The 18064-nt window shown below is 36.5% G+C and overlaps 2 protein-coding genes across 6 annotated transcripts in view; one reads left to right on the top strand and one right to left on the bottom strand.

The window, feature by feature from the left end:
• Nucleotides 1-11426, top strand: part of LOC307173839 (E3 ubiquitin-protein ligase TRIM39) — a 14190-nt gene extending 2764 nt beyond the window's left edge. Inside the window, exons 2-10 of one of the 2 annotated variants that reach the window (XM_079897348.1) lie at nucleotides 420-575; nucleotides 726-827; nucleotides 2923-2967; nucleotides 4668-4832; nucleotides 6513-6650; nucleotides 6743-6794; nucleotides 7064-7090; nucleotides 7221-7247; nucleotides 8458-11426. In XM_079897348.1, coding sequence (XP_079753474.1) covers nucleotides 540-575; nucleotides 726-827; nucleotides 2923-2967; nucleotides 4668-4832; nucleotides 6513-6650; nucleotides 6743-6794; nucleotides 7064-7090; nucleotides 7221-7247; nucleotides 8458-9017 — 1152 coding nt within the window. In that variant the 5' untranslated portion in view covers nucleotides 420-539 and the 3' untranslated portion in view covers nucleotides 9018-11426. The remainder of the gene's footprint in view (nucleotides 1-419; nucleotides 576-725; nucleotides 828-2922; nucleotides 2968-4667; nucleotides 4833-6512; nucleotides 6651-6742; nucleotides 6795-7063; nucleotides 7091-7220; nucleotides 7248-8457) is intronic. The other variant, XM_079897349.1, reaches the window with a different exon arrangement.
• itgb4 (integrin, beta 4) overlaps nucleotides 10981-18064 on the bottom strand; it is a 32564-nt gene continuing 25480 nt past the window's right edge. For 3 of the 4 annotated variants that reach the window (XM_079897255.1, XM_079897256.1, XM_079897254.1), the window contains exons 35-42: nucleotides 17489-17650; nucleotides 17122-17235; nucleotides 15788-15937; nucleotides 14924-15112; nucleotides 14291-14446; nucleotides 14011-14172; nucleotides 13699-13806; nucleotides 10981-12210 (exon numbers count right to left, since the gene is read on the bottom strand). In XM_079897255.1, coding sequence (XP_079753381.1) covers nucleotides 12071-12210; nucleotides 13699-13806; nucleotides 14011-14172; nucleotides 14291-14446; nucleotides 14924-15112; nucleotides 15788-15937; nucleotides 17122-17235; nucleotides 17489-17650 — 1181 coding nt within the window. In that variant the 3' untranslated portion in view covers nucleotides 10981-12070. The remainder of the gene's footprint in view (nucleotides 12211-13698; nucleotides 13807-14010; nucleotides 14173-14290; nucleotides 14447-14923; nucleotides 15113-15787; nucleotides 15938-17121; nucleotides 17236-17488; nucleotides 17651-18064) is intronic. The other variant, XM_079897257.1, reaches the window with a different exon arrangement.

Genomic DNA, 18064 nt, shown 5'->3' with positions numbered 1-18064 from the left:
GGGCTACTTCACTTGTTTCATTACTTGATACAATCATTATAATCATACAAGCATATATGTGAAGCGTCATCTTGATTGTTTCCATAGACCTCAGTTTATATCTGAACTATAACTTCTTCTGGCTCTTCTGGCAAACACAGATTTAAATGTTCCACTGTGATTTTTAAAAATAATTAATTGACAGCCGAATTGTTGTCATTTAGGAATAAGATTGCATGGGTGTTTGAATTGAGATTGCAATCTTTTAACAATTAATTTTGCAGCTCTAGTATGGAGGATACATAATGCAGACAAAGGAGTCGGCAGTTATAATCCAACATGTCTAACTGTCATTTCATGTTATCAGACACAATTGCATTATTTGAGATGTGGTGGAAATGTTAATGGCTTTCAGAAAAAAACTGAATATAAAAGTTCAGCTATTATATTCCCTGGTGTAGCTTCAGTTACTCCATAGTTTCCAAATCTCTGTACAGGAGACGCGGAAAAAAGTGAAACAAGTAAAGAAAGAGCCATTAACAGAGAGTCAGCTGTTTATAATGGAGCTCGCGCGAGAACTCAACAGGATCTGTCAGGTGAGACAAATATATTATTGCATTGTGCCTGGCTTTTCTTTAGCCAGGATCAATGAATGAATTCACTGCCAACAGCTCAGAGATTTCCAATAGATTTCTACACACTTTTTCGAACTCTCTGTTGTAACCTCTTATGCTGATGTCTTTCAGAGGTCAGATATTCTGGCTCACATCTGGACCGGAGAGGACGTGTGGCCTCCGCACGCCTGTCGAGAGTTCATTGTGGAGACCGCCAACGTTCTGGAGATGAAGGTTAGAGAACATGAACTCAATCACAGGCAGAGGAATTTACTGAATTGCAACACACAACAAGAATTGAATTTGTTCAACACAACACAAGAACAGATCTATTCTTATGTGTCCTGTTTAAGGTTTCTATCTTCTATCTCTATCTATAAGCTGCTTCATCAAGACTAAAATAGATTACTTATTCTGTCATGGTCCATATAACTGATTACATTTATTCATCTATATATAACAGACTAGCTGATAACATTGTAGAAAAATATTATTAAAATTTGTATTTAATATACAATTGTAATTTTATACTATGACTATGATTTAGACTATACTATAACTATACTATATTTCTTTTACTAATTTATAATAATTATAATTGTATGCACTACCGTTCAAAAGTTTGGGGTCGGTAAGATTTTTTTTATGTTTTTGAAAGAAGTCTCTTATGCTCACTAAGGCTGCGTTTATTTAATCAAAAATACAGTAAAAACACTAATATTGTAAGATATTATTACAATTTCAAATAACTGTTTTTTATTTGAATATATTTTGAAATGTAATTTATTCCTGTGACGGTAAAGCTGAATTTTCAGCTTCATAAATAAGTAATTTAATGATTATTTGCTGCTCAAGAAACATTTCTGATTTTTATCAATGTTGAAAACTGCTAATATTTTTGTGTAAACCGTGATATATGAAATTCATTTATATGAAATAGAAATCTTTTGCAACATTGTACAGTAAATGTCTTTACTGTCTCCTTTTATCAATTTAATGTGTCATTGCTGAATAAATATTAATCTCTTTAAAAAAAAAAAAAAATCTTACTGACCCCAAACTTTTGAATGGTAGTATATACATAATAAAGTTTAAAATTAATTTCTTAATAAAATTTAATTGATAATAAAATATAAATGTCCCTTATGTTGTGTGTGTATAATAATAATTTATGGGTAACTCTTACTAAAAATTGTATTATTAATATTTTATTATAATATTTTTATATATAAAACAAAGCAGTTAAATTAATTTTAAATTTACTTTGAATGATAATTTAATTTAAATGATAATTTGTCATCTGATTTTCTACCTAAATTCAAGTTCAGGTTATAAATAGAATGGTAACAAACATTCTCAGTTCATTTTTTGAATGGTGCACAACCCTGTTCCTCAGCAAATAAACTCACCCGCCTGTATTAATTTATCTGCATCCAATTGGAGATACACACTGTTTTTCAGACAGCTGTTATTTCTCAGGATCTGCATGACTTTAATTACAGGCTGATGTTGGTTGGTTAGAACCGTGTGTTATATTTAGATAAAATCCTGCTTTAGACTCCAGTGCCACCAGTCCCCATAGTAACCAGCTAGTCTGTTTATATCAGGCTGACTGACAGGTCCAGTGGCTTAAGGGTTTAAAATTCTGTGTCAGTTTTCAAAGGATCAAGCTCTAATCATGGTTTGTTTGTAAGTTATAGTAAACTGTAGTCCGCAGCACTTTTGTGTCCTTGAGAAAAGTGTTGAGCTGTAGTTCGCTCCAGGGCGTCCGCCTCTCGGATTTAGTGTACTTTTAAAAAAGCTTGTTGTCAGCACATTTCGTCTGAGAAATCAAAGTAATTGATTTGAGTCAGACACGGGCTGTTTATTAAAAAGTTTACTGCGTCATAAATGTCAGCTCAAGGGGCTGAATAGGCCTCTAGTTACTGAGGCAATTATTTTCAGAATCTCTGATACTGAATCAAACATGTTGGAAAATTGAAATTGACCCATCACAAAGACCCTCCCCCCTAGTTACTGTTGCTACGTCCAACAAACCATGGCACTCTCATGTCACACATCATGTTCGGAGCAAAGCGCAAAGAGGACACTAACAACGCGCTGACAGACAAGACAGAGCAGGTTACTTTTGGTATGAAAGAAAGTCTCAGCTTTCAAATTTTTACATTTTTTTAAGGAATTCAAACAAATATAATTTTGTGGTTCTTTAATGTGAAGTGACAGATCGCTGTAGTGCCTCAGTTCAAGCGGCACGTCAACCAATCATCTCTTTCTACTAGCACAAAATATACATGAATGAACATCAGAAGGTATGTTGTTTTAACCGCAGAAAGATGTCAATACACACCATTTTCAAGTTCAAGACCACCGAACGGTAATCTACTAACTTTGTTTGTTGGACAAAATGATGATTGGTCAGATCTCCTGTCAATTAAACTCCCGGCGAAGGGTGAATTGCATTAAGGGTACGTTTACATGACAACGCTGTACTAAAAACAGAAACGTTTTTCTATTGGGTTTTTTCTCGTATAGACAACAACGTTGTCAAAAAGATCCCCATTCAAACGGATCCACGATTTCGATTATAAACGCTGTATTATTCATGCCAGGCCAGTAGTTGGCGATGTCACTTTGAAAATAAGTGCCATTACGCCACCGCTTTCACAAAAAAATTCACATTTTTGTAGTTTACACATAGATGATAACGGTATCATTTTTAAATGCCGTTGACGTGTAAATGAATGGCCAAAACGCACAAAGGGCCCTATCTTACACCCAGCGCAATTGACTTTGTACACTGACGCATGTATCATTCCTGTTTTGCTCCCGACGCACAGCAGACTTTTCCCTCCACAGACGCACATCGGTAAATTAGGGAATGAAATTGCGCTCCCGGGGGCGGTTCAGCGCAAACGTCCCCTGGTGCTATTTTGCAGTTTCAGAAAACAATTCCGCCACAGACCAGGAAAAACCTAGCCTAAAGTCAGTGGCGCATTATTCAGATGCTATTTTAAGGGCACATGCTTGGCCATAATGTAGCGTGTGCACAACGCACACACACTTTGCTTCTCTCATCTACACAGACGCAGGCAGCAGTTCCCATTTTTGCAAACCATACATAATTACAAGGAAAAATATTACCACACAAGGGAAATCATTGTGGTGTCCATGAAGATGTGAAAAAATAGGCATAAATCTAGCTTACACATTTACCAAATTATTATACGCCTGTTTAACCGAAGCTAATTTGGGTGGGTTTCTCCCATCCCCATACAATGTCACGTCTTTTATGGCCCTGACGAGAAAGTCGGTCTCCTCGGCTGTGAACCGCTCCTGGCGTGCGCCTGGCAAATCCGCCGTTATAATAGCAATCCGCCATGGAACAAGCGCGCCTGCTTTTAAAGGGAATGTGAGATGACTCTCTGATTGGTTTATTTCATGTTACGCCCAAACCACACCTATGAGTAATGTAGCTACTTCAGACCAACCCATTTTAGATTTGCAAGAGTCATTTATCCCGCCGGTATAATAGCAACAGCGCCCGAGATCCGCCCACAAAGTTACTTGCGTTTCACGTTTGATACTTGCGTTTCAGATCGTTAAAATAGGGCCCTAAAAGTTTTCCATTTTTAGTTGAAAACAGTGACGTGTAAATGGCCCCTGAGTTTTGAATCGTCATGTGTATTATGTATTCAGTCTATAGGCAGTGTCACGTAGTTTTTCTTTACAAATTGACATTGCCAACTACTGGCCTGCGTAGTACAATAATACAGCTTTTATTTATATCAGTTTTGCTGATCCGTGTGAACGGGATCGTTGTCGTCTGTTTGCAAAAAACGTTTCCATTTTTAGTACATCGTTGTCGTGTAAAAGTGCCCTGAATGTCTAAATGGGTTAAAGGAATAGTTCACCCAAAAATGATAGGCCATTTTCTTCCACAAAAAGATACATTTTAACAAATTGTTCTCACATTTTTCTATACAGTTAATGAATGGGGACTGGAGATTACAATATTCAAATACACCATAAAAGTATCATAAAATTCCAAGTCTTGTGTTTTTACACGCTGTGCAGGAAAATACGGAGAAGCCCATGCAAGTTTATACTGATCTGCATCCCGAAAAGCGGGACTGGAAGAGTAATTTACTGAGCATGCTTGAGCAGGGAGGAGAGCATGACATGGGCTCATATAAAAGGATCATCATGGACTGGACCAGAGGACAGCGCAACAGACACCCGGTGAGGATCAGAAACATTTGCACAAACACTACAAACTCATGAGATGCATCCTGGGGTGCTTTTTAAACCGTAGCACATGTACATGTAACACACCTATTTATCTTGCGAAAGAAATTCATAGGAGGGCGTAAGTTATATTTGTCTACAAAACTAATTTCAGTTATTTAAGCATACGCCTTTATATCAAAAAGTTAGATCCTGAGAAACATACATTCAATCAAGCATGTACAAAATTTTGGCTGGTAATGTTTAGTGGGGCTCTATATAGCAAATACGTTTATATCGGTAAATATATTAATGGTTACAACATTCTATCTCTTTGTCAGGGGTAATTTGTTTGTGAATGTGTAATTTAATATCAATCCATGCTGTAAATGAAGTGTCTGATTCTCTGGCTCTCTCTCTCTCTCTCTCTCTCTCTCTCTCTGTCTATGGGTCTTAGTCTTGGGTTGCTCTCTGATTAAGTATTAGGATATTAACCTTGCTATGATCCTCTTGTCCGACTGTGTTGATTACAAACGACCTCACTGACTGACCTGAGAGAGACATGCACAACCCGTTAAGCTGTACAAATGGAAACTCACCATTGCCCTGTACAGTTTTTCAATTAAAATAATGACAGGTTTGCCAAACACTTCTAGCTTACTGCATAGTGTACACTTTATACTACCTACAATTTTAATAGTATGTAAAACATTATGCATTATGCAACAATACTTAAATAAATGTAGTGTACTGTGTCATTAACCGCTATCCAACTAACAGAAATATGTTTTAAGAATGCAGGGATAACGTCTAAACCTGGGAGACTCATTTGCCACTGATTCCCTCGAGTAAATTACACACTCCCATATCGAAAACATGAATTTTGAAGCTGTTTAAAAAAAAAAAAAAAAACGTTTCTAATAAGTAACTATATAAGTTCGTTTAAGGTGTGAGTTTGTGCAGTTTACATTTGAGAGCAAGAGGTTCAAGTATCATCAGGTTGTTTACCACAGACCTTCATTCAGAAATTGAAAAACCCCACTATAAAAACCCATAGGAACATTTCAAGGGAACCAGTGGCCTGGTTTTGATGGCATCCCTGCATCCTGTCATCATTTACTCACCCTCGTGTTGTTCCAAACCTGTATGAGTTTCTTTCGTCTGTTGAACACAAAAGAAGATATTTTGAAGAATTTTGGTAACCAGACAGTTGACGGTAGCCGGTAGGGTGAGTAAATGATGACAGGATTTTCATTTCTGAGTGAATTATCCCTTTTTCAGTCTCAGCCACATTGTTTACACTCTTCGAGGAAGTCAACCTTCAAATAGCTAACTAATAGTTGTTACACATTAACCTGGATACGAGAAAGCATTTAAACATCGATAAAATTACACACCTTTAAGTCTATTGGGACATGTATCCTTTCAATATATAGCATCACCTTTCTGATGCCTAATCAATAATTCATTCATCTCTCAGAGTCCTCTTAGGAATCATTTGTGTGTAACTCAATATCAGTAAATACTGTTAGTGAAGTATCATCTCTCTTTCTCTCATTACAAACAACTCCACTGTGACACATGCACAAAAAATAAACTTTTCTGAAAACTTTGAACATCGAAAGTGTGTTTTAAAAAGATATATTTTATGATTTTTGCTTCCGGCCTCTGTCATTTATCAGTTTGTCTCTCCAGCACGGTATCTGGCCGGGTGAGGCGGTGTTGATGATGTTGGATGACGTGGAGCTGCAGTGGAAGCGGCGTCACCTGTCACACCTGCAGTCTGCCGTGGAGCTGCTCATTGGCCTCGTTCTTGGGGAACACCTCGACAAGGTGCAATGCCTCATTCATAGACTTGCATAAAATTCAAAATCTGCAATTTATATATTCAACTGATCTAATAACAAGCACCATTGACATTGCAGGAGCTCATTCCAAGACTGTGGCTGGTACAAAAACAAAAGACCCAGAAGATCGGTGAGCAGGCAATGACATTAATGCCTTAGAATTATTTTTGAAGGATAATTACCTACAGCTGCTGTAAGTGATTTCTGCACCACTAGTGGCATCAAATGGAATTGCAAAAACAAAGCTTATATTGCTTACAGTATATGTTTATGGTAGTTTCCTTCAAATCACATACAGCAGTTTTATTAGATCAGACCTTAATTTCTTTGGATATCGAGAAGATGATTGGCATGTCTTGAATGGGCTTTCTGGTAATCACTCTCTCTGATCTTTTTTAGATTTCACTGGCTACATTCCACACATTGGTGAGAGAGTAATAGTTTCAGCAATCAAACAATTATTTTACACTGTTTTAATGCAATGATATTCAGGCCATCAGGGGAATAGTTTATATTATCCTATGTAGTAACACAGAAATATTGCTCTTTGTTTCAGTGTGGAACTGGATATGTGATGCTGCAGGTATGTGTCACTGCTTAATATTTTTGTTTCAACGAAAATATGATACATTTTGTTCAGGATTCTGAATGTTTAAAAGCGTTTATTTGAAAAAGAAATATTTAGAAAAAATTATAAATGTCTTGTCTTTACTGTCACTTTTGACCAATTTAATGCAGCCTTCCTGAATAAAAGTATTCATTTATTTTAGAAAATCTGACTTACTTTTGAATGGTGTGTGTATATATATATATTACAGAAGCCCTGAAACGCAACGTTAAAAAAAATCTGTTAAAAAAAAAAAATTCCGTAAAAAAAAAAAAGAATAAAAAATTATGATAATAAAGTCGTATAACATTTCGAGAATAAAGTTGAAATATTTCAAGTTATTCTCAAAATATTTTGAGAATAAAGTGTGGACCAGGATAGTGGTGCTCATCTATCGCCATTTAGGTCAAGAACACTTAACAGTAACCGCACTGTTTCCCTCTTCACCGTAAATCCTTTCTGGATGCATTTCAAGTGCATAATTCTGTATCCAATCATTTGGCCGGATCCCGTGATTTCCTCAGAAATAAAGCTGGATAACTCCATCCAGTCTGAAAAGTGTTTTCACCTGTAAAGTATACTCTGGCGCAGTATATTTTGTAACGTTCTAAGACAAATGATAATGCCATGTTGGTAGATTAGCACCTGTAGAATTTCCTTTTGTTGAAAGCCCAGATAAAAGTAAAAAGCTACTATTATATTTAGATCCATGTACAAGGCAGTTCGACTTCAGGAGCGCATTTACTAAAAGAAAAAGAAAACTTCTACGGAAGACTCTAGGCTATTCTCGTAATTTTGACTTTATTCTCAAAATATTACGACTTTAATCTCAAAATGTTTCGACTTTATTCTCGAAATATTTCAACTATTCTCGTAATGTTCGATTTTTTTTTCACTGATTTTTATATATATCAGAATGACAAATGGTGGACAATATGAGAAAAATAAAGTAGTGGTAGAAAAATAAAATGGCCAATTTTTTCGAATATTTTTATCTGTACGCTGTGTATTTTATACTTATAAGAGTATTTCATTCTTATTTTAGAATTATCCTAGCATCAAACTTTTTTAATTGGCAGTCTGTTTTTTTTTTTTTGTTTTTTTTTTTTGATATCTAGCTTTTTGAAAACCTTCCAAGATAAACCTAAAATCATAAATCTAACTATAGTGCGGCCTTATTTTACAGTGGAGGTGACTTTTGACCCAGAGACGGCCAACCCTGCCCTTGTTCTGTCTGAGGACTGCAAGCGCATGCAGTGTGGCCTGGAGCGGCGCGGGGTCTCCTGCAGTCGGAGGCGCTTCGACGGCTGGTGGTGCTGTTTCGGCTCAGAGGGCTTCTCGGCAGGGCGCCGGTACTGGGAGGTGGAAGTGGGCGACCGTGACTGGCGTCTCGGGGTGGCCAAAGAATCAGCCGTCTGCAAAGGCTACAGACCGCTCAACACTCAGAGCGGATACCTCACCCTCAGGCTGGAGCGGGGGTCCGAGCTCAAGGCCCTGACCGCACCGCCTACCTTCTTGCCCCAGTCGCTCATCCCGCGGAGGGTGGGAGTGTACCTGGACTATGAGGAGGGGCAGCTGTCCTTCTATGACATCCAAAAGCGCGCACACATCTACACATACAGCGAGAGGTTCACAGAGAAGCTTTACCCGGTGTTTGGGACGGTGGAGATGGTGCGTGAGATGGTGATCAGGCCTGCAGATCTGAGGGAGCGATGTCTCTGTAAGGGACAGTGTCTGTTCTTCTAACGTACACAACCAACGCGCAATTCTCACGCACATGGATACGAAAAAAATCACACACCATAAAACATTCATACAGTTCATTCATTTGATGAATTTGCATAGAAGGTATTTAACTTTTTTTTTTTAGAGTAGCTAAAGCTGTAATTTCTGCACCACAAGGAATAAAAAAAAAGACTTGTTAAACAGTCTGTGATTGGTCAGACAAACAGATAGTCCCGCCCAAAACTCATGTCTTTAGTGCTACAGTGATGATGTATTTTTGTAGGTCAACCTGGTTCCCTTGACAAAAACCCAGTAGGATTTTTCCAATGGCTTTTGCAAAGCATCAAGGCTTTCCTCAACTGTATTGCAAAAGGATTCATTAATCGAAGCTTTTGGATTATGGCAGAAAATAAGCTCTGTGACCAACAACGGTTTATGATTCTTGCACATTTTGTTCATTTTCACAAACTTTTATGAATTTTGAAGACTAAATTCAATCACCAGAAGTAAAAAGCTAAACGTAGTCTATAAACGAACTACGCCACTGTCGCATGACTTCACTGTCAACACCACGTAGCATACAAAGATGCTTTTAGTCTTTTTTTAAAAACATTTTCTCTGAAAGTTTGAGTTGGAATAGTTTTTCAAGAGCACGATTATAAACACAAGGCTGTAAAAGTGAATGAGTTTCCTGTTCGGCTGATGACGTTTAATGCCCCCGACAGCTTCTTTAGCCTCATTTAGCCACTTGTTTGCAACTGCCTTTTTCAAGACAAGTAAAAGCTGTAAAAATTCATAAGGGGTATTACTGATGTATTTTAAGTTGTAGAATGAAATGTGAAAATATCTTGAGCTTGTGTTCACCACAGACCTTATTTCAAGCATTTAACCAAAAACCCATTCAAACAAACCCATTGACTTCAGGATGATGGAACCGGAAGTGCTAAAATGCTAACTCGTTTCCATGTTTTGGCCTACAAAAATGCCTCCTGCAGACAGTGTTGGGGGTGTGCGCTGTGACGGTTACTGTAGACTAAATGTGAACATGCATTTACTCATCTCACTTGCACTGAAGTATTCCTCAAAATGAATTAAAACAATGAAATACAAATGAAAACCTGCAATAATTAAATATGTTAAATAACACTAATATGCTTTGTTTAACCTTTATTAACCAATTGCTTTGCTGCTGATCCAATTCAACCATACTAATAAGCAAAAATTGACTAAACATCACGTTTGATTATTTATTTTTTTGATTGCTGAAAGAGTTTAACTTTCTTCTCCTGCATCCTGTTCTTCTGTGATCTAAATATGCAGTGAGAAGTTTTGCATACTACATACTACAGCTTGAATATGATGGTGAAATGCAATTATCTATAAAAGTCTTAAATAAAAAAAAATAAATTCCCCTAAGTCAAAAGCTGAAAGGTTTGTATGAGCTGCGCCCTCTACTGTACAGGAGTGAATTTGCTTTCCCTCAGCCTGAGGCTTATTCGTTTCACTTTTGAAATTAAATTTTGAAATTTGAAATTAAATTTGCCCAAAAATGTAACTGATTTTTTTTTTTTAAACAAACAAGCAAGCCCAGCCCAGCTGAGTAAAGGTAACACAAAATTAATGCAACGCATTACTTTCCATAAAAAGTAACTAAGTAATGCAATTATTACTTTTTTTAGGGAGTAACGCAATATTGTAACGCACTGAAAAATCTCTTCTAATCTACTCACATTTGATAGAATGTTCAGCATTCAAAATGTAACCGACAGCGATTGTGTCATTGTAATATTGCATACTGAATTATGATTTATTTGCATCTTTTTACCCATATATGTTTACCCATTCGTTATATTTACAAGTGCAGCCAACAGAAAATGATTATATATAACACCTAACTGTTCTTTTGCTGCCCTGAATGTACTGCTCCCTTTGGAAATGCAAATCTCGTTTTAACAAGTATTGGATGTAATCACATCTTACTCCATGTTTGTTTGTTTTTCAGTAACATAAGAAAGCATAAAGAGGGCATTGTCAGCTCGTACTCGTTTAATCTACATAAAGCATTTCAGTAGGTCCACAGTGTGCTAAAAACAGTTGATAGCACCTAAACCTGTTTCTAATAAACAAAGCTAACACACAATGAGTCGACTGTGGTAGAATGATTTATTGTTTCATTAAGTGCGGTGAACTGATATGCAGTGAGAAGTTTTGCATACTACATACTACAGCTTGGATATGATGGTGAAATGCAATTATCGTATAAAAATCTTTTTAAAAAAAATAAAAAAAAATTCCCCTAAGTCAAAAGTACCGAACAGATTATTAAAGGCAGTAAAAATTTAATTTAAGGGTACACAAGTGTGATGTCGGTAATCTTTTCGGAATTGCCAGTAGTGTACTAAACTAAAATACAGCCGCAGGCCTAAAGTTGCAACAGGCAATAAAAAAACAAACCTCAGTAACATATTTACAATCCTAAGAATCGAGTCCATATGCATGCGCATGTGTTGCAACATTTAATACAACCATTAACAAGTAAAATTTGATTTAGAAGGAAATTAATTAGTTAAAGATAAAGTGTAAACTCTAAATCATGAGACATGTCACATTTGATGTGAAAAATACATTTAGAAAACCTCTATGCTCAAAACACGTGATACAACTTGAAAGCAACATCATGATAGAAAATCTGCTAAATTCAAACCTTGTCAGAATGAAAGCAATCAAGCTCAAATAAGCAACAGAAGATCTCTAACCTATCCCATGGCGCATACGTCAATAACATTTCTCACAAACACTGTAGGAAACATGGTTTGATGTTAAAAGTTTTACCAAATACCTGTTTGGAAGCGATAACACTAAAAGGTTTTTAAGTATTTACATTCAACTAAATATCAAGGCTTGAAGACTTTGGTCTTGATGAGCTATAATCCAAGGAATCCAAGAGCTCAGCTGTTCTCATCCTCACATAAAAACCATATGTTGTGCACATTGGTCGTGAACTTCTCTAATTAACTTAGTTTCGCTCGAGCGTATATATACACACTTTCTGCAGAAGGCAAAAGGGAGTTGGATTAGGCCTCGAAGTACTGCCTCTCCAGCTTCTTTGTGACGGTGCTGCTGGACACGACTCCTCTCTGCACCATCTCCACCTGCCGTGTGACGGTGCCGCCCGACTCCGTGATCTGCCTGCTCGACATCATCATCATACCGTCTGAAAGAAACACACACACATAAACATTAGACACGTGTGCTCATGTGGCGGGCAAAAACTACTGATTCTTTTTTATTTCAATGAAATGAGTGAACTATATTTTAGTTTGATGTTTTTAATTTAATATTTTAAATTTTTTAGGCGATTTTATGGGACTAAATTATATTTTATGCAGTAGTTATAATCCATTTATTCACTTTTTGAGCATTGACCTGAAAATTTACATTCCAACTGTTGTAAATCTTTGAATGCAACTTAAGTTTGGTCTCTTTTTAAAGACAGCACTTCATAAAAAAGTAATGAAAAATGTATACATTTTTGTCCGAAATATATATTTTCCAACAAACATGTTTAACTCTAAAACTGTGAGAAATCAAAGCCATTAATCTAAACAAGTTCTAAACAAATCTAAACAAAAAATTAGCTTTCAGTAAGATTTTGTTTGGGCGCAGTACCAAATAATTCCACTAGATGAAATTCGTCTCCCATTAACTTCCAATGCGGCCATTTTTGACCGAAAAGAGTAAAAGTGTGACTATTTTTTTGTGTGTGTAAAAAAAAATAATGAAAAAAAAAGAAGTAAAAAGTAACTAAAGTAGAATTATTATTTTTTAAAAACACTTTGTATCAACTTACTGTTTTTTATGAACTACTCAAACATGTTATGATAGGCCTACACAAAACATATGGTATTTCTAGAAACAATAGATATTAATAATCAGTGTTTGAAATACCATCTAAAGAAATGTGTATTTAATAAATTATACTAAATATAAAGTTTAGTTACATTTAATAATAATTGTAGTAGAATTAATTTGAGAAAAATGCAAGTTTTAGCAAAAATATTCTACTTATCAAAATAAATAATCATAATTAGTATAAATTATGTAATTATATTTTGTTGGTTTATTTTAAATAATATAAAATACTAAAAAATATTTAATAATAGTAGTAAAACTTTTTTTTCCCACAGTGGTCTATTTTACTCCAAAGAGTAAATCAATTAAATAAATAATAATAGGTTCAAATGCTAATTTCAATATTTTATTTTTGTGCTGTACTGCACAGTTAAAAACGTTTGATTACGGTGTTAAATTTGACATTATTGTATAGCAATTGGCAGACTTTGTATAGAAATTTGTCTGATTTGATTTTAAAAAATCATTAAAAAAACTACATATAACAAAATAAATTAGCATAATTAATTATAAAACATCCTGCGGGTCCGATTCAATTGAAATTATGAAGGCCGTTCACACCAAGGAGGACAATTATAACGATAAAGATATAGGGTCCAACTTTATATTAGGTGTCTTTAACTACTATGTACTAACATGTAAATTAATCATTTGATACTGTGCACTTATTGTGTACATGCAAGTTTTTATATTGTACTTATATTTTAAAAACACCTGCATGTAATTACAGCTGTAATTAATTGTTATCATTCTTGATAACCCAGCAAGATATGTAGTCGTGTGTCTGTACCTGAAGACACGAAGGGTTCTGAGAACATGGTGTGTGAAGTAACCTCTGTTGGTAGGTTAAACACCTCTCTCTTTGTGACTGACTGACTGCTGTACTGTGACATAGAGCCTGAGGAAGAGGAGGAGGAGAAAAGAAGAAGAGATGATAAAGTTTCAACCATTCATTATCCTCCAAGACAACTTAAAATGCACTGTGATGTATTTCCAAGTAAATCAGAATATTCATCAGACTGAATCATAAAAAGCAGGCTATGATATTATTAAAACATTTAACAGTGAAATAACAGTGACACTGTTCTAATGTCCCGCATACCTCCATCTTGGGATTCGATGGTGATGATGCCCTCTCGCTCCGGTCCGAAGCCCTGTGTGGTTTGGGCTTGAACTTTGAATTTGTACGGCATGTTTTCTTTCAGGTCAGACACCGTCAAAGAAGTCGCAGCGTTGCCATTCACCTGGAAGGAGCGAAAATCTCCTGCACGGACACCAAAGACAGAGTCTCAACAAGGAAGCTAAAGAACAGGGCTTGTTTCTGATTAGTGCAGTTGCGATGGCTTTTATACATGAAAAATAAAGAGAGGTTGGTGTCTGACCTCCACCGTGCAGCTGTTCACAGGTGACCACGTAGCCCATGATGTCTCCATTGGGTTTGCGTGGTTTCTCCCAGCTCAGCTGCAGCGTGTCTGGACTCAAAGCTGTGAAGATCAAAGGTCCTGGAGCACTGGGAGTGCTGAGAGTGAACGGAGACCCTGAACAACAGCACACACACACACATATAAATTCATGCTTAAGAACAATTAACGAGTTTGCTTGCCCATAAAATCTTTCAGATATTAGGTTAAACTTATTTGGCTTGCTGTCCACTGAAGAGGGGCTCGATGAAGCAGCTTCAACTCGAGCTCTGATATACCCCCCAGTGGCTAAATGTAGGATATGATAATTGAAGGGCAAGGTACCGGAGATGAAGGTGGAGTTTGGGGAGGTGGAGGGATACTGGAACAGCTTGATGCTAGAGAGAGGTAAGCGGCTGCTTATATACTCAGGCTGTTGATTGAAAGATTAGATGGGCTCACTCCTCCCTAACTTGCGTTTAGGAACTTCATTTAAATGATACATACACGCAATAGTGTGGTAATATTTAATCAAGATTTCACAATAGCTGCCACTGCTACTGCTGACATTAGCTACTCTGCCCCATATAGCTAACATAAAATGAAGCAACTCACCTGGCATTGGGCTCAGGGGGCTCTTGGGGTCGACGGCAGACTCGATGGTAATGACTCCCTCTCTCTCAGGACCCCAGCCCTCTCGACTCTGGGCCTTCACTTTGAAGATGTAGGAATGGTTGGGCAGGAGATCCTGAACCACCACAGAGTTCTGAGCGGGATTGTTCACCTCGACACGCTTTACCTCACCTATAAGAGAAACACAATACAATGGTAGAATAAATAGACATCAAAAAGACAACATCTGTTATCATATGTACCACATATACAAAATTAAATTGTTGATTTATAGCATATAATAAATGACTGTTTGCTTAGCTTGTCTATGTATTGTACAATATACTGTATATATATATATATATATATATATATATATATATATATATATATATATACAGTAGTCAACATTTGAAGTGGATCAAAAAAGTTAATCAAAGTTGTCCTAAGACAAGAACGGGTATTGCTCAAAATTCATATATAAAATTAAATTGTTGATTTATAGCATATAATAAATGACTGTTTGCTTAGCTTGTCTATGTATTGTACAATATACTGTGTATATATATATATATATATATATATATATATATATATATATATATATACACATACAGTAGTCAACATTTGAAGTGGATCAAAAAAGTTCATCAAAGTTGTCCTAAGACAAGAACGGGTATTGCTCAAAATTCATATATAACTTTGATAAAAAGGTTTTGATCCGCATCAAATGTTGACTACTGTATATATAATTTACATATGGCAATAAATTGATAAATTATAGTATATCATTGAATAACTGAATTAACTTTAATATATTTATGAATGAATAAGTATGACAACTATGAATGAGAAGAGATGAATCACCTCCATTGATTAGCTGGTAAAGGACGCAGTAACCCAGTACACCGGTCTCACATTGGGGCTCCTGCCAGCTCACTTTCAGGGCCGTGGGCCCCAGGGCAGAGAACACCAGTCTGCTGGGAGTCTCAGGAACACCCGGGTTGAAGCGAGAGTCTGAGGGCACAAGTAGTGCAGACAGTAAAAATTTCAAACCACAGAACAGACAGATTTAATTATGCAGCCACAAATTGTTTTATTGCTTCAGCACTGGGAAAACAGCATGGAATTGGCTGAGGTGTGTCAGTCTGCAAATGACTGTTATTCAGACGCGAGTTGTGTGTCAGGGCTTAATTGTTTGCAGTGTTGGGGAGTAACTAAAGAAAGTAGAGATGCTTCTAACTTGACTAAATTTTTCTGTCGTTTTCAAAATAATTTAGCCACTTCCCACAATGACAAGGATGACAAAAAAAATGCAATGCTTTTGCGCAAATGAAAATAAAATAAATAAAATAATTGTGTACTCTCTCAAAATGCTAGATTGTTTACAGTTTATTTTAGCAAATCAGTTCATTCAGACAGTTTAAAGGTAGGGTAGGCAATTTCAGAGTGGCTAGAAATAGCAAGCTAGCTTTGAAAGCATGAGATCCCATCTTCCCTTTAGAGCGCCTCCAAAGCCACGCCTCCTCCAAAACACATGAACGCATACAGCAGGGAGCAAACAAAAGAGCCACGAGAGACGCCTTTAAACTGCCTCATGTCTCAAATCACATAACATTACAATAATAATGAACTACAGAGTGAATTCAACTAATGAGCTACAAGCTTGAGGACGTGACTCCAGGGAAAAACATTGCGGCTTCTCGTTATTATGGTTATGGCATGAACGCAGCATAAGCTTGTTGTTCTGGTTCAAGAGGACTTCTAAAAGATGACTGCTGCTTGTTTGTGGGACTCTGTGAATATCGTTCTAAACTCTGTATAGCCTTAGGGAACGTGTTGATGACGTGTGATGTCTGCGCGAGCAGGTGTGCGGAGGTATGGAAATACATGCTGACAGGCAGGTAGGACATGGTATCATAGCATTCGGACCGAAAGCAATGATTGGACGAAAAAGATTTTGTCCCGAGACTTCCACAGAAGATATATGTACATATTTGAATTTTTAGACCACTTCTATTATTGATTGCTATCAGGATGTGAAGAGAGTTTCAACCAGTATAACAAAAAGTGTTTATAAAAAAAATTGGTTTTCTTGACTTTGGTTCAACTACTTTACAGTAAAGGAAGCTTGTAGCTTGAGAAGCTATGGTTTCAATCAGTCCCCTGATGCACTGATGGTTGTTTCCGTGTTCACTCACCCTGAAGAACACTATCCAGGTTCAGCAGTGCATCGTTGATATCTTCAGACTGAGTACGAGCTCTGGAGCTCAAGCTGTAGCTGGTAGTTGTGCTCTGACTGAAGCTAGAACCCCCTGAGAGAACGCCAAGCCACGGCAGGGTGTGGCAGGAAAGGGTTGGCAGGCAGCCGTCGTATGACGAGAAAACAGTGAGAGAAAAAAAAGTGTAGAAAACAGACAAATGGCATAAGAAAGAGAAAAAGAAGAGCAAGGTTGAAGCGAGAGTCAGCCAAGGATTCTTGCCAAAAGCTGCACCTTGCGAGGCAAATATATAAAATCTGATTGACTTTAACACTATGTGCAGGCAGATCTATCAAGCTCACTTTACCTAAAGTGTCCAAAAATCCTCCAGGAAGGTTTCCCATGACGATAGAATCCCTAACACCATCACTGTCAGTGTAATGCCTGTTCTCCGATCGCTTCCTCAGGATTACTTCCTCTTTGAGAAGCCCGCCATCTCTAAGATCATATCTATGTGTAGTTGAGCCCCCTGATTGAGAAAAAACAGCAATGATTGATAAATGAGCTATAAAGGCAATTTATTCAACAGTTTTGATTTTATAAGCATATGAATTGAGGTATAAACCTCAAATTTGGAACGCAACTTGTTAAGATATGACTTTTGATTTTCTCACAGTTTTAGAGTAAAACATGTTTTGGCAAATAATTATATATTTCATATAAAAACTAAAAAAAAATAGTATTTTCTTATCAATAAACAAAAAAACTATAACTTATTGTAAGTTCACTTTTAAAAACTTTTTTTCACTTCAGCAATAATACGCCAGGTGTCATCTTTAAAAAGATTTACATTCAAGATTTACGACTGTTTAAGTTGGAAATTATTCATTTTCAGGTCAATGCTCAAAAAGTGAAAAAATGGATTATAACTACTGCATAGATA

This window comes from Squalius cephalus, assembly GCF_949319135.1.
Source record: "Squalius cephalus genome assembly, chromosome: 16".
Lineage (NCBI taxonomy): Eukaryota > Metazoa > Chordata > Actinopteri > Cypriniformes > Leuciscidae > Squalius > Squalius cephalus.
The sequence above is the reverse complement of the archived record's forward strand: the minus strand, read 5'-3'. Positions and strand labels throughout refer to the sequence as shown.